Source organism: Natrix helvetica (assembly GCF_964273705.1).
Source record: "Natrix helvetica genome assembly, chromosome: 3".
Taxonomy (NCBI): Eukaryota; Metazoa; Chordata; class Lepidosauria; order Squamata; family Natricidae; genus Natrix; species Natrix helvetica.
The window spans coordinates 41,496,301-41,522,501 of record NC_138549.1 but is presented as its reverse complement, the minus strand read 5'-3'; the positions used below and the strand labels follow the sequence as shown (position 1 = coordinate 41,522,501).

Genomic DNA, 26,201 nt, shown 5'->3' with positions numbered 1-26,201 from the left:
CCATGGTATTGATGGACAGAGGCACAAGCCATTCATTTTGCATTGTTGCTGTGATAGTATTTGCAGATTTTTTTTTTTTTTGCCAGACCTTCTTCATCCAGGTGTTTTTCACTACTATAAGGATAAGGAAATGTTGTGCAATAGTTCTTTAGTCATATTTTTTATACTTTTTGTTACGTAATTCTGGTATTTTGAACAAGTAGCTATGTGACTTTCCCACTAAGAAATACATGCTTTAAAGGCAGCCACTCCACATAGCCCCTATCATGTCAATTTGCTTTTCCAAATCCACGAGTTTTCCTTCCATGAGAAATGGTACTGCAACACATTCCACAAAGAGGCTTTGGGGACTTAAGACATTCCTGAACGCATGGTATGCAAAAGATATGATCACAAGGACTTCATACCTGCACAGGGCATATAAACATATCCAGGCACACTGGATAAGTGAGGCTCTTAAAGTAAGTAGACTGTTTCTTAACTCATCAGCCCAACCTAAATTAACAGCAAACTCCAAAATGAAGTTTAACTATTATATTTGAAATATCCAAAGACTGAACATATATCTTTACCATTAAAATGCAAATTTTAATACAATAACAAACGATTCTTAAACCTACCTTTGACCCCATATATTCCTGGACGTACGCATACAGGGATAATAGTGCAAGTTAATCTATAAATAACATTGAAGGGAAACTGGTTACTATAGTTAAATAAATACATGTGCTTTTTGATTAGAATCTCACTAAAGAACGAAGCATGTCTTCCTGTTTGATTTATGTCTGAATTTGAAACAAGAAGTTGTTTACTTATTTTACATGTGTCCTGTATTGTAATTCAACACTACTTCCTTTTAAGTTTCTTGCTGACATTTTGATTCTATTCTGTCACTACCTATATAATGTACTTCGCTCATTAGGTAATTAAGTTAATTACTAAGGTGAGAGGCATCTTCAAATATTTAGGGACATTTGCATTATCACACTGCTGCATTAGAATGCAAGTCACTTAGGCAACTAACAATTCTTTTCTTTACTAAGGCCTAAGACATTTAAACTATTATTATCATCATCACCATCATGATCTACATTGTATCTGAAAGTCTCTGGAAAAAGAAATTAGGAAACTTAGACTAAACTGATTTTTCTTAACAGGGAGATGATGAGGCTTTCTGTAAAGACTTTGCATTAATTGTGACAAAAATTCTCCTAACACTATTTTATTATAAAAGGGGAAAAAATAGTTACATAACTCTGGCTCACTGGATGGACCTATAGAACATGAGAAGATATGTACCAACTTAAATACAGTTGGTATTGTTACTTGAACCTATAAAAGTTTTCCCAGTTCTATTAAATTGCTCTATTAATATGCACTGGTTTACTTAAATAGCTTTTATTAAACAGTTTTCTTCATTTTATATCACAGTTTCAATCTTTACAGAGCTCTGATATCAGTATATCTCCTAAGTACCTACAAATTCCTTGTTCTTCCTTTTTCCTTTTGTGCACTTATCTATTCTATACAATGTTACACTAGTTGGTTACTTACATACATACATACATACATACATACATACATACATACATACATACACACACACACATACATACACACACACACATACAGACATACCCCTTTTTTGTCACTTCTTAATTTACATCTTTACATTCTTATTCTTTGCTTCCATTCTCTAACCAGTTATACCATGTATCCCAAATCAGATAATATTCCATTTCTCCTCTTTCTTTTATTTCCATTGTTAGCCTATCCATGTACGCACATTCTAACACTTTTTTTAATCACCATTTCTTTGGAGGGGGTACTATAGTTTTTCCAGTTTTGTGCATAAGAGATTCAAACTTGTTATTATGGTGAATATGATATATTGAATTTTTTTACTATAGTTTCCTCTTAATATACCTAATAGGAATAGTTCCGGTTTTGAGTCTATTTGTTGTTTAGTAATTTCTCCTAACACTATTTTATTATAAAAGAAAAAAAAAATAACTCTGGCTCACTGGATGGACCTATAGAACATGAGATAATATGTACCAACTTAAATACAGCTTGTATTGTTACTTGAACCTATAAAAGAAAGGTTGTTCAAGAGGCCAAAGTAAACATATCTTCATAAACAACTTTTCATCTGTTGGCCTAAACTTTCAAGGAACAATTCTATGGATCTCTTTTTCTCCCAGTTCTATCAAATTGCTCTATTAATATGCAATGTTTTTGCTTTCAGCTGAAACAGCATAGACAGGGTTTTCATCTAACATGTCTAAAGTTCCCAAAATTACTTCTACAGAATAAAATGCCAGCTTTTTCGATTGTTCATGGCATATAATGCATCTTTCACATCCATCAATAGGAATATCCAAAAACAATGATATCTGAATAGCTAAGTAGTTTAATTATGATTCAGGTTTTGTGGTTTGTTGGTTGTTTTGCAAATGACATATGCATGTGACAGATATTGAAAACGTGGACTGAAGAGAAGACAACTATTTTTCCCCTAGGAAATGAATTTTGTGTTACTCTAAACAACCAGTAGCATCCATGAAGAACTGACTAACTTTTTGGAAAGTTCGAGTGGGCAGGAGACTACTCACTATGTCACAATGTGGCAATGTCACAAATATTAAGAATAAGACAATGAACAAGTCTGTTATAAATTGTTTGGGAAGCAGAAGGAAGTAGAACTCATATCAATATGTCCTATGTAAAGTTTCACAAGTAAAATCTTGATTCTAAATATAGCAAAGACATGGCATCCTGAGTGGATTGCTCTAACAAATATATACCACTGTGTTCCAGCACTGCTTAAATTTTCAATATTTAGCCTTTCCAGGCCACAATCTGCAACATGACTCTCAGCCATTTCACAAAGTTAAAAAATAGCCTTATATAAAATCAACTATTATCTAATGGACAACATGTTATGCTTTCACATGATTCCATGATTTAAAAGAACTTCTTACTCTATCCCAAAGCATGGAAGAAAAGTCAATAAAAAAAATATTGTCAGGGACAGGCTAGGTACAGACCATATGAATTTCTGGGGGATGCCGCTCCAAGGAACAGGCCACTATTTAACACTATGAAAAACAGGCAATTCCTGATGGTCTCATACCATGTAAGGCTTTAGAGACAATGACCAGCATCTTGAATGTACCCAGAAGACAATATTGTGGCAAACTTAGTATTTACTTTAACATTTAGTAAATACTTGAGTGCTTACTTATATACCGTAAATACTTATTTTTACATTTATATAAATGTATGTTGTTACACTGGAGTCATTACATTTTTGAGGAAATATACACAGGATATTTTCAGTGAGTTAGTGTAATTAGATGTCTTGGGCCATTTTTGTTTCTGAGCATTCTACATACCTCTAGGACTTTATAAGCCACTCTTCCAAATAAAATTTCATTGCAGATGACAAAGCACTCTAAAACCATAATCAAATAAAATTGCACTGTGAAACACAACCTTTAAAAGTTTCAAAATATGCATTAAATCAGAGTTCCTGTATCATTCTATGACATAGTGTGTTGAATCATGCTACGAAGAAAAGAGCTGTGGTTACATATCCTAAGACAGTAAGGCAATTTGTTTTAGCTTAGTCTATTATGTCAAGTTAACTAATATACCAAGGAGAAAAGTATTTAAAGCAGTCATTTTACAGAAAAGAGTTTTCTTTGTATCCGATCTTTTTGGCTCTCTAAATAAACCCAATTCCAAACTTCTTATGCTTTTAAACAACTACCAGTGGGCTTCAAAAATTTCAGCAATGGGTTCTCTGCCCGGTTGCAGGGTAGGCATGGCCACAGTGGGCATGGTCTAGTTGGCTGCCTGCACCACGGCGGGGTGGGAGTTTTCGCCTTCCCCAGGCTCCGGAGGCCTTCTGGAACTTCCAGGAGGCCCGTTTTTCCCCGTCCCTGAACCTCCCCGTGGGCCCTGCATTTAACTCCTGGGAGGGGAGGGGTGGGATTTGGAGGTTCTCTGAACTTGCTATAACATTAGCTAAGAGTTCTCCCGAAGCCAGGAGAACCTGTAGCAGCCCACCACTGTACCAGCTTCATTTATCAAAGTTTTCTCTTAATATGGTTATTGTTTAGAGCAGGGGTGTCCAAACTTGGGAACTTTAAGACTTGTGGACTTCAACTCCCAGAATTCCCAGCTGGCTGGGAATTCTGGGGGTTGAAGTCCACAAGTCTTAAAGTTCCCAAGTTTGGACACCCCTGGTTTAGAGTATTAGAACATAACACAGAAGAGCAGTAAACATACAGTATATATAGAATCCCTGTAATTATAGGTCAAATATAGGTAAAATTTTATGGGGGTATGGCAGTCACCTCATAACTGGATATCCAATTCAGCTATCCAGAGTGTTACTTTATGCAGATTAATACAGTCTTGTTCATCTATCTGATAGAGAGGTGGAGATTCTGTCTAGCCAGCCCTTCCTGCCCTGGTGCTATTCATTTCAATAGATTCACCTAAAAGAGATTCTGTAAAGGTGGAGTTAGGAGGAGAAACCCATCAGAAACAGAAAATTAAGTTTCGGTGCAAAGGGAGCCAAGGAGGAACTTGGAAATGACCTGAGAGAGAGACCAGAAGCTTATGGACTTTATGCGTTTAAAAAAAAATTAAACAATGAACTTGTGATTTATGTTTTTATGATTAGAAGATAGATCATAACAAGAAAACTACGATGTAACTTTAGAGAGACGTTAAAACATAATTATACATAGCTGCTGTAAATGATATCAGAAGCCACTTATTTATACCTATGTCCTTTTTTTATATCTTTCCCTTTATTCCTACTTTCCTGTACCTTTTTTTTTCCTTATTGCAATATTAGCTATGTCATATGTATATATACAGAGGAAATGACCCCAGAGGGCGCTTCCTTGAATACCAAAAGCTGTCGCGTCAGCGCGTGGTTCCCTGCGAACAGCAGCGCTTCGTCTGGTTCGCACGCAACTCCTTTACGCCCAGGTGAAGCCGTTCCAAAGCCTACGACTTTCCAAGAAATGCGAGCATCTTCCGCCCATCACAACCACCACCACCAATGAGTTCTGAGTGCTCCGACCGGTGGGCAGCCCCTCCCGACCCCTCTTCTTCCTCGGGCCGCTCTTCTCCCCGCCCACTCCAGGGTTCTTGCCGCAGCTGCAGGGAGCCAAACCCCGCCCCTTTCGTCCCCGCGTGCAACCGGCTGACTGGCGAATGAGACTCGGCGTCCTCCCGGCAAGCCCATTGTCTGCATTGAGGCGCCGGCGGGAAGCGCGAGAGGAGCGAAGCCAGCAGCGTCGGCGACCTTCCCCGCGAGACGCGCCCGGGCGCTGACTTACACCCAAGAGCGAAGCAGAAGCCCCGCAGGAAAGAAGAAGCTGCGCTCTGGCGCGATGCGGAGCGCCGGCAGCCGTTCTGCTGAGAAACGGAACCAAGGAGTAGCCCCGGCTCGGGACCTCTGCAGCTGCTGAAAGGAGAAAGAGGCTAGGCCGCCTCCGGAGACTCCCAAGTTTGCCCTGACAGGAGGACCTTCACTACCTCTCTTCCCCACCTATGGAGACTTTGAGCGCCGTGCGGGCTAAAGTAGGAGCCAGAAGTCCTGTTGGCTGCGAGGCGGCAGGGACCGGCGAACCCCAGCCCATTTGTTCTTCGGGTCCAGCTAGCCGAGGCTCTCCCGCGCCGCCGGCCTCGGATTCCCCAGCTCATAGACTTGAAGACCTGGAGACCTTGGCTACTGTGGGTGAGTAAGGCTGGCCTTACAGCCAATGAAAAACAAAGAACGCGGGAGTGGAACGTAGTGTAACCTCCCCCTTCCCAAAGCCCCTTTGCGCGCGCCGCTCCGTGACCACCCACTCGGTTGGCGAGGCTTGGCTGACTTGAAAGGGAATCCCCCCCCCTTTCTTTCCCCTGCGGGTCAAGGAGGGTCGAGGCTTCTCAGTTCAGGAGGCTGCACTCTGTTGAGCAGGTGTGGTGCAAGAGAGTCGTGGGGCGTCCCTTCGCCTTGGAAGTCATGAACTGAGAGTCAAGGCAACAGGAGAGCTTGTTGTCAATGCTCTTTCTTCCCCTGGGCACAGCCCCAAAGGATGTTGCCAGCTGTGCCATCCCTATGAAAATGCAGTCTCACTCTTCGTTTGGTTTGTCAACTTTCCTATCTCTCCGGCACCCCTGGCAGCAATTGCTTTTTGACATCTAGGTTTGTTTTTTTTGCTTAAGTGTCACTTCTTCCTGTATTTTGATCCGGGTACGTTCTTGCAACTGGTTTTTATCTGGCAAAGCGGAGTGAGTTTTACTGATGTCAATTGAAAAGCTAGCAGTTCTCACTGTAGTTTCAGAACTTCTAAGCACAATATGAAACAAGTCTGATAATCTCTCTCTTTCTTTATGTAAATAAAAGATTCTAATTCCGTCTCTCCGTGTTCGCATAAATCTAAACCAGTTTGTAAACTGTGCGGTTCTGTTTATCTGACACTACAAAAAATTGCTGAGTTTTCAGCCTTTAAAGTTTTAATTGTTATGTGCCACCCAGAGTCCCCTTTGGGGAAGATGAGTGGTTATATAAATTGGATTAACAAAAATAATTTACACACCTTTTTGTTTTGAGTCCTAACAACATCCGTGGCGGTTCAGCCCAACACAAGTAGTTACATTAATCATAGCTTGATGCTGTAGAGAATTTAGATGGTTTTCCAAGCATTTTATTTGAAGTAGTTGTGTTAAGTTATAGTACATTCAGAGAGCTTCCAGAATATGTGAAGAATATGGAATACAGGTAGTCTACTACTACTTAATCATTTGTTTAGTGACCAAAATGATTTACAATCAGTTTTGCACTTACAATCAATCCTCACACTTAACAACCATCACAGCATTGTCATGGTCACATGATCAAAATTGGCAGCCAGTTTGAATTTACAAACGTTGCAGCATCCCAATGTGATCACCCACCCAGCTGACTTCTGACAAGCAAAGTCAATGAGGGGAGTGGGAGTGGCAAAAAAGTCACTAAAACAGGTGTGTCTCAGTTAAATAACCACCTTTCTTGGCAACACACATTCGGCTCACAATTGCTGTCATAAGTTGAGAACTACCTGTAAATGCTTTTACAGAATGTTCATAAATTCCATCCTAGCTCCTGTTAATATTAAACACTGTTTGCAGCTGTAGGTGTGTTCTTCCGTTCAGCTGCTCAAGTTTCAATGTGTCTTCAGCACTTAAGCATTGCTCACGTAATAATCTGGAATATATCCTACATTCCTTTCAAAATGCAGATAATGCATGAAATTTGAAATAGATCTAGTGACAGTAGAAGGTCTTTTATTTGTACATAGCCTTCTTTCCCAACTTTTCTCTCTTGACAGATGTTTACTTGTAATCTGCATAAATAGTGTTAGCAAGTTTTGGGTGTAATGAAAAGAGGAAACAGAAAGCATGAAAGCGTTGCCATACAACAGTAAAGAAATCTAAGGTAAAATATGTACTGGAAAGGCTCTTATGAAAATAAACTTTTTTGTTAAATGCACCACCCAGATTCAGATGTTTATCAGTTTGGAATTCACTGTTTGAAATCCCATTGTATACTTCCAGCTATGAATAGAAATGTTTGTATTTATTGGATATATTTACTGGATGTAGTTTGGTGATACATCCAACTTCTTTAGTGTTGATTGATATTTTTGCACATTTGTTATACAAAGCAGCCTTGTATTAACAACTAATTTGTTTGTCCTGAGAAGGAACTTGTATACGGGAACATATATACATGTTTCTAATAATATCAGCATAGAAGGAACTGATTTCTCCATCTCTCCTCTTTCTGCCTACAAAACAATTACCTTACAAGTATTTTCATCCATAGTCTAGTATCTTGTAACCCTGATTCAGTTGGAAGTAAGAAATTCCTCTCTTTATCTAGTCAGCTTGAATATGTAATACCACTGCGGTTTTTTTTTTTTAGGATAATGCCCTGGACTTGCCTTAATTTGAAGCTGGTTTACATGTGCTGATTTCATCTGCACCTGCTAGTTCTGCCTACAAGTGGGTGTAGTGATAGTTATCCATACCTTGGTGATCATAGCTCAGATATGCTAATAGGACTATGACTAATCCTAACCCTAAAGAAGCCAGAGAATGAGAGGGATGTCCTGTTTCTTATTTATTAATGGATTAAATATGTGGCACATGTTAACAATATTTACTAATCAGTTCACAAGCAGCTCCTTAGATGCATGTATACATGGACAGAGAAACAAACAGGAAGATTTAATTTTCAAATTGTAGAATTTTTCTATTCTACTTTATTTTTCTTTATGTTTTCAATGGGGCAAAATGTACCACTGATTCATTTGACACTGTGTTCATAAATAATTTGCAAAAATTATTGTGGAGTCATATCCTGTTAAAAATGAATCACATTTTTGTTATAGTAATAGAACTCTATTCCAGAATGGGATTCTCCAAAATTGTTTGACTTTATTGAATCCTTATCAATTACCACTTTATATACTGCTTCATAGTCCTCTCGAAGCAGTTTACAGAATCAGCATATTGCCCTCAGTAATCTGAGTCCTCATTTTACAACGCATTTGTATATTTTATAACGCATTTTAATGACTGTACACCGCCCCGAGTCCCTTTCGGGAGAGGGGGCGGTCTATAAATATGAATAATAAATAAAAAATAAATACCGATCTAGGAACTTAAGATAACTCCTGGAAAAAAAATACAAAGCTGAGACATATATATGAAATATATAGCCCCATCTTTATTTTCGGTATTTGGTTTTGCTGGGTCCATGAGTAGTTTTATGTTCATTTTTAAGAACTTAATACTGGGAATCACTTTTGACTCTGTTGTAATATGAACATGAAGTCCACTTTAATGTACAGAAACATGATAAAAGAACAAGAAGATAATAAACACTGGAAGTGATTGAAGTAACATTTCCCAGGAAAACAGTTAAAATTTGTCTCAGTTGAGCTCTGGCCTAGGCTCAGAGTTTTATCTTTGCGGTAGGTCAGGGGTGTCCAAACTTTTTGCAAGGAGGGCCAGATTTGGTGAGGTGAAAATGTGTGGGGCCGATCATTCAGCCTGACATTCTTTGAACCCTTAACATTAAATGCAAATTAACTACCATATTTTTCGGAGTATAAGACGCACCAAGATTTTGAAGAGGCAAATTAAAAAAGTTTTTGCACTCTCCCAGAAATGGCCCATTTTTCACGAAAATGGGCCTTTTTTTTTAAAGGGCATGAATAGCCTTTAAGAGGCTTCTAGAGTGCTCCTGGGGGCTAGGGGGGGGCAAAGTTGAGCAAAAATTGGCCCATTTTTTGCTCATTTATGCCCTCCACAGCCCCCAGGAGCACTCTGAAAACCTCCTAAAGGCTATGCGCAGCCATTTTGGTGAAGGGGGCAGTTTTGGGAGGCAAAAAATGCTGTATTCAGTGTATAAGATGCACCCAGATTTTTAGCCTCTTTTTTGAGGGGAAAAAGATGCATCTTTATACTTCGAAAAATATGGTATTTTATGAAAGTCTAAACAAATAACTCTAGTGGGGAGAAGAGGCTGCGGGCCGCTTGAAATTTGAAAAAGGGCCACATTTGGCCCCCGGGCCGCACTTTGGACATGCCTGTTGTAGGTGAAACAGAGAACTTCCTTGAAAGAAATATTGCTGGTAGAGGCCTGAAAGTCTATTGAAGGAGACAGAAAGTGTTTTGAAAGAGACAGTGTTTTAAATAATATCAGTGTTTTAAATGATATTTGTTGTTGAAATAAAATTAAATTATTTTTCATTGAATGAGATTGTTTGGCACTCTTAATCCAATCATTCATTCTGCCATTTTGGAAATGTCTGACTTTATAATTTTCAGCGCTTTCAAAGAAAAAGTTGACAATTCCTGTCTGTCTGTCTGTCTGTCTGTCTGTCTGTCTGTCTGTCTGTCTGTCTGTCTGTCTTGTTATTTTCACTGTGCCATTATTTTTTAAACACAACATATTTTTATATATGTTATAGCCATTTAACTGTCATTTGAGTGACAATCACTTTTAACAGTTTATGTACTATCTTCAATTCACAGAATGAAATATATATTAATATATATTTGTTCTCTCTTGATCAAAAAGAATGATATGTAATGCATTTTGGGTGCAGTAATAGTTTTGAGTTTCTTTTAAGAAATTTGTTACTTTAATTCTATATTGCATATGCCAAAAGTATATTCATTTAATAATTCATATTAGTAATAATTAATTAGTAAGCAAATCAATGAAATAAACAAGTAACAGATCCCTCCTCCAAGATACTTAATTAATTAAATCAAAGAAAAACCCATGTCTTCTGTAATTGGAATTTTTGTCCAGATATTTTGCTTATGGTTCCTAGAAAGCAAAACTCTGAAATGAATATAAAATATGTTTTCTTTAAAATCTGTTTAAATTCTATCGTATCTATTATTATGGTAAGATTCAAAGTAATCTGATGGTAGATAATCAAAAAGCTGTGCTTTAAAACACATGATTGTTATTGGTAACCACAAATTGTGAAGTATGGAAGTTTACCTGTAATGTTACTTCTGTTGCTGCTGTTGCGATAATGTTATAAAGTTTCCATCAAGAAATTCTTGAGACAATTTATTAATATCCTATTGATTTTATTAGGTTTTAACTCTAGGTATCTATGCAGCATTGATAACCTAATACTATTAACAAATAAAGATTCAATTGTCAGATAGACATTCCTGTGAAAAGCAAGAATCTTAAAAAATTAGTGATAAAGTTTTTAAACAAAATATCTTTAAAATATGAATTGGATGATTGTCTTTATTCTAAAGCTGAAACAAAAACTTTGCATCTTTATAAGATACCACAGTGGAAGGAAACATTTTGGAATATATTGCTCTTCTATGCTGAAAGTTACAGCAGAAGAGGAGAATAAAGGAATTGGTTAATTGAAAATGAATTCTTACATATATTTTAGACGTCTATTTTTAATGCACTTTTTCAGATAATAGACTAAACACTTTGATACGTTTAAAAATATTAAATGTTTTTTATTTTATTTTTTCCTTCCAAAATGTCAACCAGCCATCATGGTTGTTCCTTGCTCTTTATTTTTGCCCCATAGGAATCCTGTGCAGTAAACTAAGCTGGTTGAAAGAGATCATTTGTTCATAGTTGCCCAGTCTGAGATATGATTGAACAAGGTGTCTTGGAATATGTCCACGATTGTTGAGAGCTTCACTGTTTCAGCAAAAAAAAAAATACATTCAAAATAATCAGCAGTATAGTTCTGGATATAAAGAAGTTTGTAAATGTTTGTTATAATGTACTAGCTATGGGTTGATCTGAATTGAATTATAGGTAGTCCTCATTTAATGACCCAGATTAGGACTCACATTTCCACCACTAGGTAATATGGCCATTAAGCAAACGTTGAGTGAATGCCACATGGTCATTAGTGAGATCCAGATTCTTGCAGATAAGGCAATGGCTCCTCTATTTCAACTCACTATTCACCTATCCCTCCCCATCTGCCTTTTTGGCTGCCCAGCTATGTGCTGCTCAGGCCTGCCCACAGAACTACGAGAAACTGTTTTGCCACTCAAGGCTTTGTTTTATGCTGCCTTCTTTTGTGACCCTGCCGCCAGGCTTTCTCTTGCAAATTGGCCACGTTCTTATATGCACTGACCAGGTTCTCCAGTTCTGCCCTACCTAAGATCCCTTTTTTAAAAAGCCCCATAGGACCGTGGCGATTGGTACACACGTTTGTTCTTCGGCAATTCCCTCCTCCGAGGCCTCCCCCTTGGTAGGACTCTTCGTCACCATATGTTGGGGATCCTCTTCCAGAGGTTGTTTAGGCTTTTCCCCCTCCGAGGCCTCCCCGTTAGTTGGACTCTTTGTCACCTTAAGTTGGGGATCCTCCTCCGGAGATGTTTGCCCTTTTCCTCTTCCGAGGCCTCCCCCTTGGTAGGACACTTCCTCACCTTAAGTTGGGGATCCTCTTCCAGAGGTTATTGGCCCAGATGACTTTCCTGTGGTGGCATCTGGGGCCCTCTCTTTACCAACACCAACAAAACAAAAAATCAAACAAACACAGACCAGACCAGTGTGTGAAAGAAAGTCCTGGCTAAACCAACGCAAAAGAAGGGTCCTTCTACTGTCACCTGGGAAAATCTGATTTTGGAGCATATGAGTAGGAAAATGAAATACTAAGGAGCTTTTGAACTTTTGTTATACTTTTTTAAAACAGGAAATGAACCAATTTGTAATATTTTGCTCTGTTTTGATATTTAACATATAAACGTGGTATGCTTTGTTTTTTTTTAAATTTGGGTTTGGTTTCCTCTGTCGTCACGTCATTTAGTAATCACTTTTCATAAGACTGTTATATTTGTTACTTATATTTTTAACTGTTTATTGGTTTTCAGAAGCTTATTTGGAAAATGTATATACACATTAGGCTTTTTAACCAACATTTCATAAATTATAGGAGTTTTAATTGACTTTATGTAAATACTGTGAAACTCATCATTTTAACATTATTTCCAAAAGCTTTGAAGATCATGAAAGAACTAACCTAAGAAATAATAAATACTATTTTAAAAAATTATTGGGTAAATAATTTGGTTAAATTAGTGTTCAAATCCTGATATACTCTGCAAAAATAAAATAATATGAAATAGGATCACAAGCAATTTTTTAAGGCAAGGCGTTTGATCTGGGAGCTACATGCATCTAACAATGCTTGTTTTTAACCCCCAAGGTAGATGGGTCAATAATTTAGCCACTTTGGATTTAAGGTTCATTCATATTTTTAAGGTAAAAGCAGAACTTGGCTTGAGTTATTTTTGGAGTATAGCCATTGTTATGCCACTCAAAACTTTTAAAGTATTATTGAACAGACAGGGGGAGCTCAAAACTAGATCAGAATTGACATCACTAGGAGTACAAGTAGAATGGTGGTCTTATTGACAGATACAATCAAGGTATGCACAGGATAGGAAGAACGAAGGTATTGCCAAAGACTACACAATATTAGATAAACTTTTGATACAGTCAGAAAATAGACTGATCAAAGTGCTATATAGATTCTTGTTGGAATATAAGCTAGAGGAGGAACATGTCAAAGAAACTATGGTCGCCTGGGTGAAAAATTTCGGTTACAATGTGGAATTGGCTAAGTGGGAAAAACTTTGGATACTTAATCAGAAACTAACATTGGCTACGGCATATAAAGAAAATCTTTATAAGATGTTCTACAGATGGCATCTCCCCCCAGCACGGCTTTCCAAAATGTTCAAAAATCTGGCCCCAAACTGTTGGAAGTGTAAAAAAACACCAGGCACTTTCTATCATATGTGGTGGACATGCAATGAGGCAAAAAAAATATTGGAAAATGATTCAATCGTGGTTAGAACAAATGGTGGGAGAACAAATTATGTTTAAACCAGAAACTTTTCTCCTAGGCATAATACCGGAGGGGTTTAAGAAAGATACACTCTATCTAATTATACATATACTGACTGCAGCACGCATAACCTATGCACAGCATTGGAAAAAAGAAAATACACCATCAGAGCTAGATATAATCAGAAAAGTGTTGGCCTGTGCAGAAGCAGATAGGCTCACTCTTGAACTTAAAAATAAAGGGGAATCAGAATATTTTGAGGTATGGAATAGATTTTATGATTGGTATAAGACAAGATGACAAGACAGGAACAAATGTATATATTGTGATTGGACAGAAGGATAGACAATGTATCAAGTAGTTTAACTGTTAATGGTTGAAACTAGCTGTATATAATGTGAATGTATGGTCACTCCGACTCCGCGGTATTGCATTGTTTTTAAATGTAAAAATAATAAAAATATATTTTAAAAACTTTTAAAGTATTCTATGTATGCTAGATAATACATTGAATAATTAATATGTTAAAATATAAAATGTTGAAAAATGTTATTATAATATCCTAGAATAATAGGAAAAAATAGAAGAAATGTCATATTGTCATATTAATTTAAAATTATAGATTCAAATTATTTCTGTGGAAGTCACATTTGTGATCATGTTTGTGTCTCTTACCATACAATGCTAAATGTAGAACTTGTTTATGCACCCGAGTCCTGTTTACCAGCATGGACGGAGTTATTTATTTTTAAGAATCAACTGTTATATATGGGGAAATGCACCTTGAAACTGGGAACAGATAGTAAATTCTTTGTAATCCTAAAACCTGGAATAGGTTTGGTGGGATAATGAACAACTATATATATATATAGTTTAATGCAGCCACTTTAAAATGCATGACTCTTCTATAACATTTACATTAGCTCCATGAAATAATTTGTTTTAATAGACTTTCAGTGTAGCTCAATATCAAATATTCATGGTTCTAATTTTAGAAATGGTATATAGTATATGGATCACTTAAGAAATGTTGAAAAGGTTTGGGGAAAATTCTTTCCAGCCTTTTCTCTTAATCAAAAGGAAGAAGAAATACAATCATAATATGAATTTAAGTATAAGAAGTCTTAATTACATGAACTTATAATTAATGAGAATGTCTACATAGCCATGAACTATATATGGATTTACATCTTGAAAGTTCAAAAGTACAAATGATAAAATTAATTGATTGATATGTGCCATCAAATTGATGGCCACTCTTAGTGACTACTTTGATGGATTTCCGCCATAGTGATCTGTCCCAATAAATGCAAAATAGTCTAATACAGTGGAATATTTTCTTACTTCAATAATGGCAACTTTGTTCATTTGGACATTCTGTTTTTCACCATTAGCTTGGTTTCTCTAAGAAGTTTGCAACAAGGATAATATATATAGGATTCCACATTATTTATGTATGTACAACATTTAAATATAGGTATTTTAAAAGCTAGTTTGATGGTTGGGGTCTTAAAATTGCTTGGGAACAAATTTTATGAAAATATTGTCTAATATTAACTTCAGATTCCTACAGCTAAAAAAACCAGAAATTATCTTTGAACCATGTAGTTTAGCATTGCCTTTACAAAGTTGATCTCTAGCATAGACTGAATTTGAATGATCCCATGGGGAAAAATGCCCAAATATTAGTGTGAGATGTTCTGTTCAAAAACTGGAACAGCTAGTTTCAAGCAGGAATGTCTGAACCAAAGCACTTGGGTTTCAGGTGGAATGAAGTGAAGTGGTTTTGTTCAAAATATTTATTTATTATTAAACTTACATGCCACCTGTATGCCCAATAAGGCAACGCTGGGCGGCCTACAGATCATAAAACATGATATAAACTAAGATATGGCATGCAGTGGAACTGCTAAGACAGAGGCATTGAAGCACACCAGCTTTGCTCTACATGCTCCATAAAATTAAAGATGATTCTTTATCTTGATTTCTGGATATGGTTTTAGCCAAAACTCAGAATAACGAAATGGTTCTCCATTTTGTTTCTACTTAGCTGTGGCTGTTCTAAAATAGTTTGAGATTTTATGGCATTATAAATTATGTAAATGTATGAATAAATGAATGGTTTGACAGAATCCCCAGGCCTCAGTGTTTTGTTTTGGGTTCCTAGCCAAACATTTTCCATTTTGTTAATTCTCCTAGTAGAGGCTAAAGAAAAACATTGTTTTGCATCAGAATTACCCTTTATAGAACTGTGTCCCCTGATATTCATTTTCTGCAGTAGTTTTGGTGTCTTTATTGAGGCTTTTAATTGTAAAAACCTAGACTGGACATGTTGATTTAAGATTAAGCATTGTTGTGTATTGTATTTTAACCACTTGTTTCAGTGAATGTGTAGTATGCACAATATAAGAGTAAAAAAATAATGCTTAATCTTATTCTCCAGGAATTCAGTTCTTTATACTTAAAAGCTAATAGCCATCTTTTCTTTACTCTGAACGCTAGATGTTTAAACATCTAACTCCAATTAATTAGCTGAGGCTAAATTCCCAAATTGAACTGCAATTTTTTAAAAGTGATAATTATGAGAAGGATTTTCTTTAATCTTTTTTTTCTTTTGTCAAAGAAAGTAGAGAATGCATATCTTTCAAATGGAAGGAAGGAAATGGATAAAACTTTTGCTTGTTAGGCAAAGCCACAAAAGAAACAATTTTGAAAAGAAGCCTGAAACATCAGCCTTATCTCCCAGCCATTCCCTTATATTATACATTTAGCTTGCTTCCAGAATTTGTGCTGTGTAAAGAGCATAATATCCTTTCATCAGTGCATACGTAAGATTTAAATGTTAATCCAACTGTCTTCAGTACATGATATATGGTTTGTATCTTATCTTCTACCTAAAAGTTACCAAATATTTTAGATTGTCTCTGCCTGACTGATATCCATGACACTTGGGTGGAATACCTCACATTTTTTTATGAACACAAACAGACAGACAGATGATAGATGAGATGATAGATAGATTGATAGATCGATCAATCGATAGATGATAGATAGATAGATAGATAGATAGATGATAGATAGATAGATAGATAGATAGATAGATAGATAGATAGATAGATAGATAGATGATGGATGATAGATAGATAGATAGATGATGGATGATAGATAGATAGATAGATAGATAGATAGATAGATAGATAGATAGATAGATGGATAGATGGATAGATGGATAGATGGATAGATGGATAGATGGATAGATGGATAGATGGATAGATGGATAGATGGATAGATGGATAGATGATAGCCAGTAGAACAGCAGCATTTTATCTGTGTTACATCTGTATTACATTCTGCAAAAAGCAGCACATGACTGACACTTCATTAGAGTTATTTGATTTAATGATTGCTGCTTGAATTCACTATGTAAGCATTGTATTCATTTTGGAAACAAAAATAAATCTTTCTTGGTAAGTTATTGTAAGTCAAATGTAAGTGGGGAAAAGTGGGAAAGGAATCAGAAAGCATGAGTTTATACAGGAATGGGAGCTAGATAGATGATAGACAGATGAACAGCATGCAAATTTATCTACAGCCTGTAATAATGTTAGCTAACCCATGAGTGTATTCATATTGCTAGCATAAAAAGGGGAAACAAATTACCTACTGTTTCCAAATGCCTAGAGGCAACTCTTACTCAACATACTTCATTAGGCAAATGACTGTTTACTTTTTCCCCCTGTACTTGAGACCCCAGATCTTTGAGTTCAGTATTCTACTCAAAGCTCCAGTACTGTGCTTCAGCTAGGTTGCCTCTCCAGGAACACATCTGCCTTCTAAAATATTAAGTTCCCCATATGTTCAGTAAAAGGTCTGAAATAATCACATTTACCCATCAATATAATTCGCCATGCAAAAAAAAAACTTGCTTAGATCTTCTCTTTGACTGTGCAAAAGTCAATAGTGAGGGACTGTGTATGCAATATTTTGCTCTAAAATTTTACCCATTTTCAAGAGAGCTATTTTTCACAAATTATCATTGGGAAAAATGTTTCTGTTAGTATCACCATTATCAGTTCAAGCTTAATTTCAAAATTGAGTACATAATCCAAGCAATTTGAAATTAAAAATGTGATTAATAACTGGCTAGAGTGGCATTTTGAACTATGCCTCACTATTTTTTTTATCATATATTTTAATTTAGATGAATGTCCCTATTTACTGGAATGACAAAACCATTATAATATCATACTTATCAGAATGTTACAAATCTTACTAGAATTCTCATAGACATGAGAAATTATGGAAATTAATTCATTCTGTTATTCATTTTCATAGAAAGCATCAGAATGTCAAGTATTTAGGAAGCTGGGAGAAGAAGATGAGCAAATATTAGTTATGTTGTAGAATATTTAGAGGTCCTGAGAACATATTATGAAATTGAGGGAGATCCATTATTGATATTGTGCCACTGGATTCATCACTAGCTTGGCTTATCATTGTATTTCCTGCTTAGGAGCAGATAAATAGAATCATTGCGGCTATATTTTGTCACAAAGTCTTATTGGATACTTTCCATGGTACTGGTTGTAGAAGATAGATGTTTTCTGCTTACAGATGCATCTCTTATTCCAATGAGATGTTCAGCCTTTCTTTTGAGTCAGATCCAGGTTTCAGAATAACAGAAAAATAATTCAACTCTGACTTGGAGCTGCAGAAGAGCTGCAGAATACTGTTCTGCAACACCAATCTCAGAGTTGTTTGGATACTTTCTGAAAATATATTTCTTAGCTATTTTATATTGGAACTGATGCATGATTTCTTTAAAGTACAACTATAAAGTTAGCATGAAATTTTGTGAATTCATGGAGGCTTTTCACTTTGTTTCATATCTCAGCTGAGCCTTATCTTTGTATTTATATGGTCTTTTAAAATTAAGTTAAAATATTGAATTAACCTCTTTTCATTCTTCTTTTCTAATTGCATATTTTTCTCTCCAATATTATTTATCTTATTTTTTTAAAAAGGGAACAAAAATGTCTCTGCAACAAGATGTTACTAATTAGGGACAGGTGGACGTGGCCATGGTGGGTGTAGCCAGTTTGACGTCACTCATGTCAAGACATCTGTGGGCCAAGTGCTAAGGCTGGGCTTCCTGAGACCCTCCGACACTCTCATTATAATCTTCCTTCCTTTCTTCTCTTTTTTTCCTTCCGTCCCTTCTTCCTTTCCCTTTCCTTATTTTTCCTTCCTTATTTTCATCCCATCTTCCCTTCTTTTTCTTTGTCTTTCCTATTTCCCTTTCTCCTTTGCCGTACTTCTTGCATGCTCAATTTCTCTTTATTTATTTTTAGTTTATTTTGCTAGCCCTCTGCCACCAAAAACAGAGCTTGGCGGAGAATTACGCAGCCCCCCCCCCATGCCCTTTTCAGGCGTGATGACCTCTTGTAGCCCTCTGCCAGTGAATATAAAGCTTGGGGGGCTGCACGCAGCCCCCCCTCTATTCCCCATTTTTGGCCGTGATGGCCTCCTGCAGCCCTCTGCCGCTGAAAACAGACCTCAGGGAGGGAATGGTTTTCACTGGAAGAGGCCTTCAGGAGGTTGTCAGGGCCAAAAATGGGGCAGTGGGGGGGCATGCGCAGCTCCCCTGGGCTCCGTTTTTGCTGGCAGAGGCACCGTGGGCCAGTCATTTGCTGTTTCCAGAACTAAGCACTGGTCCGCGAGCCTTGAGTTTGACACCCCTGATCTAGTTTGTAACCCATTTTAAATACGGAAAATATTCAGATTCAGAGAAAGAGAACAGAACATATATACAATTTAGAGTATAAGTTTCAGAACTACTATCAGACTAATAGAAATAAACATTCTATGCTTATGGAAAATATGATTTGGTTGGGTAATTCTATTACTACTTTGCTTTTTTGTTCAGGTTCTGGAGCATGAGTATTTAGTTTAGTCTTATTTGACTTTTTTGTATTAATAAATATGAAGCATTTATTTAAATTTCTGCCTTCTCATCAATAACTCTGGGATCTTCCCCACTGCTAATAAACAGATAAACCCTTGGCCATATGTGATAAGGAAAGGGACAGTTCTTCAAAGCTTTCCTGACCACAAAGTTATACTTTTGCAATGGACAAGTTGCAGAAGCAGGTGGCAGAGATTGCATTGCCACCTGGATATAATAGTTTAATAATGGAACATGGAGTATGCTAATTAGAAACAGAGTAAATCTAATAATTTGACTTGATGCCATGAAGGCAATTGTAGGTGATAACCAGTAACTTGAACAGCACCTGGAGGCCGTTGGCACCCAGTGCAATTCACAAAGCAGCAATGTTACATGGCATAGAACAGCGATGGCGAACCTTTTTTGGCTCACGTGCCATAAGTGGGGGGAGCGCAGGGGGGTCATGTGCAGGCCTGCCACACCCATAATGCAATGTGTGACCTCCCCAGTGCGCATGTGCGCACTACAGGCTCGACCCCCCCCCATTTCTGCATGCTTTTTTGCCCTCCCCAGGCTCCAGAGGCTTTATAGAGCATGGGGAAGGCGAAAACAGCCTCCCCTGCCCCCCCAGAAGTCCTCCGGAGGCTTCAGGGACCTTCAGGAGGCTTCCCTGAAGCCTCCGAAGCAGTCACAATGACCCTCCGAGCAAACCGGAAATCCATTCCCAAACTTCCGTTTTGCCCGTAGGGCTGGTTTTTTGCATTCCGGAGTCTTCAGGGAAGCTCATGAAGCCGGCGGGGGGGGGGCTCTTTTTGCCTTCCCCAGGCTCCTATAAAGCTTCTGGAGCCTGGGGAGGGTGAAAAATGGCTTTAAAAAAGGGTGAACACAGCTGGCCAGCGCGCGCATGCGCGCTGGCCAGCTGACAGGGCAGCACCTTGCATGCCCTGACAAATGGCTCCACGTGCCACCTGTGTCACGCGTGCCATAGGTTCGCCATCACTGGCATAGAAAATGCCTCTACTTACAGCAGCTGTGGCTTCCAAATGGTATTCAAAAGCAACTACATGTATAACATGTATAATGTCGCAGTAGTAAGGTATAAAATGCAGCATGGTACAAGTTGAAGTGTCCCTGAATGCCAAGTGCCTAAATTTTGAGAATGTGAGCACACAAGTGCTACAATGGCTGTAATTTGGGGGATCAGGCATAAATACCATTTGTTCAGCCTAGCTGTAACCTAAAATGGTTGATGAATTAGTGGTTGTAACTCGAGGACAAACTGTATTTTAGAAAATTAGGTATAGAACACTGTAGTAGAATATGCTAAAGTGATTTGAATGTTTGAGAAAAATAAATAGAGCCTAAAATACTGACTTGGCTTGCTAGTCAACTCTCCTTTCAAATAAGCAGCCGTTTAACTACCTCACTTCCTGCTCCACCAAGGCGAAATAAGTATACCTTGATAATACCATTACCGAACAAATACCAAACAAGTTTTAGGAAGAAGTACTATATTTAGTGGGATGTGTATATCTATATTACGCCCTTTACTCATGATATTGATGTAATGTCCTAACACAAGCTAAATTCTAATCCCTATACAATATGAGGGCAGGGGGACCCATTCCATGGGTTCCTAGTGACTTCTTAAAAATCTCAATACTCCTAAGAGTGATGTATTCTGTAGCAACTAGAAACAAATATATGAACTGCTCTGGTGATTTGGCAAGTATTTGAATACCCCTGAAGAACATTGTTAAAATAAATGCTTAAGTAAAGTAATTTGAAGACCCTGTAAAATGGTATAATCTTCACCCACCCTATTATGTTAAATGTTTTACTGATGTTTGTTTAGTCAGCTACTTTAAATCTCAAAGACATTCTTGTGTTTGCTTACAAATGAATGTGTGTAAACCATCAGTTTAGTACTTATTTTGTTGTGATTGAGACTAAAATCAAAAATACTAATTTGGTATTATTAAAACTTGCATGTATTTCTTGCGCTATAAACTATATTCAAACATCCCAAAGAACTGTTTTCATATTTATTTGTATCTTCATGAATGCTGGTTGAATCATATCATAATCCTTTATCTTGAGAGCCATCCCCTGGTTTTTATTGATTTTCTAGCGCTGATAGCCCAGTGTTGCCCGGTTATTTATTTATAGGGGGAAAATGTCCAGACTAAATGTAATTTCTAATGTTGGATTTTCTCCCTTACTAGAGGGAGCCCCCCTCTGGAGTACTGTGAAGCTGTTACCATGGCAACTCCACTGTGCTGTACAGTAGAAGCCATGTTAAGGCACAACAGGCTGTATTGTAACAGAACACACACCCCGGGGGATATTAGGGGTGTCTTACCCCCACAGTATTTGTTTCCAAAAAGTAAGTCATCTGTGTACCAACTTTGGTTGAAATTGCTCGAGGCGTTCCAGAGTTATGCTGGAACATTATACCCAACTTTTCATCTCTACCCCAAACAACCCCAATGATGCAGGGCAGGACTGAGGAATTAGTCCAGTATCTGCAGGACAAAATTGCTCAGATTCGGACAGGCTTGGACTCTGGGTAGATTTGGGCAAGTCGACGGGGATTAATCTTGTGGAGACTATCTGGGATGAGTTTGATCCTGTGACTTCCGAGGGCATGGCCAGGATTATGGGGAGACTTAGTGCTGCCACTTGTGTACTGGACCCGTGTCCCTCCTGGTTAGTTTCCGCTTCCCGGGAGGTGACACGAGGCTGGCTCCAGGCGATTACCGCTTCATTGAGAGATGGGTTCTTTCCCACCACTTTGAAGGAGGCAGTGGTGAGGCCCCTCCTTAAGAAGCTTTCCTTCGACCCAGCTTCTTTAGCCAACTATCATCTGGTCTCCAACATCCGCTTTGTAGTGAAGGTTGTTGAGAGTGCGGTAGCATGTCAACTTCCCCAGTACCTGGATGAAGCTGCCTACCTGCATCCGTTTCAGTCAGGTTTCAGGCCCAGGTACAGCATGGAGATGGCATTTGTCACGTTGGTTGATGATCTCTGGCGGGCCCGGGACAGGGGTTGCTCCTCTGTCCTGGTCTTATTAGACCTCTCGGCAGCTTTCAATACCATTAACCATGGTATCCTATTGCGATGACTCCAGGGGTTAGTGGGGGGCACCATTTTGCGGTTGTTCTCTTCCTACCTCTCGGATTGATCGCAGTTTGTGTTGACTGGAGGGCAGAGATCGACCTCGAGGCACCTCACTTGTGGGGTGCCCCAGGGGTCGGTTCTTTCACCCCTCCTGTTCAACATATATATGAAACCGCTGGGTGAGATCATCCGTGGTTTTGGGGTACGGTATCATCAATATGCTGATGATACCCAACTTTTCATCTTTACCCCAAACCACCCCAACGATGCCCTCGACGTGATGTTCCAGTGCCTGGAGGCTGTGCGGATCTGGGTGGGGACAAACAGGCTCAAGCTTAATACCTCCAAGACTGAGTGGCTGTGGTTCCCGTCATCTTGATTTGTGCATCACGTACCATCTTTGATGATAGGGGGAGAAATTTTAGCCCCAACAGAAAGGGCCTGCAATCTGGGAGTCCTGGATATGCGGCTTAGTTTAGAAGAGCATCTTATGGCCATGACCAGGGGAGCCTTTTACCAGGTTCGCCTGGTACGCCAGTTGTGTCCCTTCCTGGATCGGGATGCCCTAACGCCCTCATCCTTTCTCGCCTGCACTACTGCAACACTCTCTGCCCTTGAAGAGCACCCGGAGGCTCCAGCTGGTCCAGAATGCGGCCGTGCGGTTTGTCATGGGGGTACCTAGGTGCTCCCATGTAACACCCCTTTTAGGCGGCCTGCACTGGTTGCCGATTGTTTTCCGGGTGTGATTCAAGGTGTTAATTATGATCTTTAAAGCGCTCCATGGCTTAGGCCCAGGGTACTTGCGAGACTGCCTACTGCCACCGGTGGCCTCCCACCATCCAGTATGATCCCACAGAGTTGTCCACCAGGCAGTGTTGGCTGGTGACCCCCAGGGGGAGAGCCTTCTCTGTGGGAGCACCTACCCTCTGGAATGAGCTGCCCCCGAAGCTTCGCATAATCCCCGACCTCCAGTCATTCCGGTGCACCCTAAAAGTTGGCTTTTTCAACAAGCCGGCCTGGCCTGAATAGAATAAAATAAAATAAATTATTAATTTTAAATTGTCAGTTTTAATTTAATCCTAAATTTGATGCAAATTGTCAATTGAAGGTTATTGGATTTCCTATTTAATCTTGTTTAACTTTTGTCATATGTGTTTTTATGTTGTAGGCCGTCTTGAGTCCTTTGGGAGAATGGCGGCATATAAGTCCAATAAAACAAACAAACAAACATAAAAGTTTTGAGAAATCTGAATATACAGAGAACAATTTGTTAATATATCATTAAATTTATAGGTCATTTGACTCCATCAACTCTGGCCATAGTTCACTAAACAATTTAAAATATTTCAGTAGAGTAATACAAAATGACATATGAAAAAGGACACTTTACCAGTTCAGTAACACCACAAACAGTCCACCCAGTCTAGCTCCAGGCTGAATTACTGAAATAGTTTGGGTCCATTAATAATATGTTGTTGTAATCAGATGGATATAAAGATGGATACCCAAGTAGATTGGGTATATCTTTATTTCCAAACAAACTAGAGATTTTTAAAATTGTCCTCAAAAACTCTTTGTTTTGAAGACCATGTGTTAAATCTTGTTACTTTTTGCTTAATACTCAGGTCAGTTCATCAGACAATTGGTTCCTTTTCTAATATTGTTCTATTCTACACCGTCCTCCTTTTCTAGCATTATGTCTTTCTGTAATTTCTCTAGAGATTTTAATTGTCTTGTGTATTCAGGATTTTTTTTTCTTTTTTAAAGTACTAATGAGTTTTTGTAATACCACAAGCAAACAGTTCACCTTTGGATCTTTTCCTTTCGGTATCTCATAGAGCAGTGATGGCGAACCTATGGCACGCGTGTCACAGGTGGCACACGGAGCCATTTGTCAGGGCACGCGAGGCGCTGCCCTGTTAGCTGGCCAGCGCGCATGCCCGTGCTGGCCAGCTGAGTTCACCTTTTTAAAGCCATTTTTCGCCCTCCCCAGGCTCCAGAGGCTTTATAGGAGCTTGGGGACGGTGAAAAGAGCCCCCCCCGCGCCCCCAGAGGCCCTCCGGAGGCTTCAGGGACCTTCCGGAGGCTTCCCTGATGCCTTTGGAGTGCTTAAAGCGACCCTTCGAGCAAACCGGAAGTCACTTTGGGAGGGAGGTCGCGTGTTGTGCGCGCATGTGCACTGGGGTGTCGCGCATTGCATTATGGGTGTGGCACGCCCACACATGACCCCCCTGCGCTCCCCCCACTTGTGGCACGCGAGCCAAAAAAGGTTCGCCATCGCTGTCATAGAGGTTTGCAAATGTTCACATGCTATCGTTGTTTGCCTTGTTTTCCTTATTTAACCATTGCCACTGCAGTAGTAACATTTACGCAAGATATCAAAAGAAGTCGCAGGGAATCCAAATCAGGTACAATTAGCTGCATTTTAAAGTTTTGCATATTTTCTTTTGCTTCTTTTTCATAAGTTTCCTTATTCTTACTATATGATTATGAAGAATCATAAAGATTTAAGTTTTGTTTAAAGTTGCTCCTTTTAAGATTATTTGTTTACACACACACACACACACACACCTATTGTAAGAAAAAGCTAAAATAGCAAATCATTTTTTTTACAATAAATTGTGACATTTTGTTCTTTATGTAAGAGAAATATAGGTAGTTCTCGACTTAACAACAGTTTGTTTAGTGACAATTTAGTTACAGAGGCACTGAAAAAGGTGACTTATGTTATGACAATTTTCACGCTTATGACTGTTGCAATCTCCCCATGGTCACATGATCAAAATTTAGATGCCTGGCAACTGACACTCATTTATGACAGTTGAAGTGTCCCAAGTTCATGTGATCACCTTTTGCCACCCTCTGACAGGCAAGACAGGAAAAGGAGATTCACTTAACAACTGTATTACTAACTTAACAACTGCAGTGATAAACTTAACTGTGCCAAGGAAGGTCATAAAATGGGGCAAAACTCATTTAACAACTGTCTTGCTTAGCAAAAGGAATTTTCACCTCAATTGTGGACATAAGTCTAGGACTACCTATAACTTAATCAAACATTATTGGCACAATGAATGGTAGTATACCTTGTTATTTATATGACATGTCTTCTTATCAGAGTTCCCTGGAGTCTGCAGCACTAATTATGAATGTGTCTCATGATTTGTGATGACTTATTACTACATTAATGATAGCTCTGTTTGTTTTTTAAAAGTGTATTCTGCAGTTATAGTGTTTCCTTCTCTGTGTGTAAAAAAAAAAAAAGTTTCCCCTTTCCAGAAGTATGGCCCTTGAGGACAAACTTGTTATCTAACGTGTGTGCTTTGTAGAACTTTTATTTAACATTTACATTTGAAAACTAATCAATGATAAGACACTTTTTTATCTTTCATATACATTTGTTGGTTTAATCCTTACAACTTTCAAAATGTTTCCCTGATTTTTTTTCCTCCCTAGTACATTCAATGTCAGTTTTACCCACGTATTAGCTAATGTATGTAGAATGGCAAAAATAACATTATCATTGAATTTTACTCAGGTATTAAATCATAATTCTCATCAGCCTTAGTATTGATAGCAATTGTAGTTCAAACAACTTCGCCAAGATCTCCAAACAGAAACAGTCATACTTTGATCATGTCATGAGAACTGACTCATTTGAAAAAATGCTGGCAGTGATCAGCGGAAAAAGGAGAAGGGGCTGCCCT

At 38.3% G+C, this 26,201-nt stretch overlaps 2 protein-coding genes across 2 annotated transcripts in view; one reads left to right on the top strand and one right to left on the bottom strand.

Annotated features, from left to right (window-relative positions):
• Window positions 1–26,201, bottom strand: part of LOC309389125 (uncharacterized protein) — an 811,977-nt gene that overhangs the window by 337,150 nt on the left and 448,626 nt on the right. The gene's annotated exons all lie outside the window — the stretch shown is intronic.
• The window catches only part of PRKX (protein kinase cAMP-dependent X-linked catalytic subunit), a 56,249-nt gene continuing 35,003 nt past the window's right edge, over window positions 4,956–26,201 (top strand). The window contains exon 1 of the mRNA XM_081947116.1: window positions 4,956–5,764. Coding sequence (XP_081803242.1) covers window positions 5,578–5,764 — 187 coding nt within the window. The 5' untranslated portion in view covers window positions 4,956–5,577. The remainder of the gene's footprint in view (window positions 5,765–26,201) is intronic.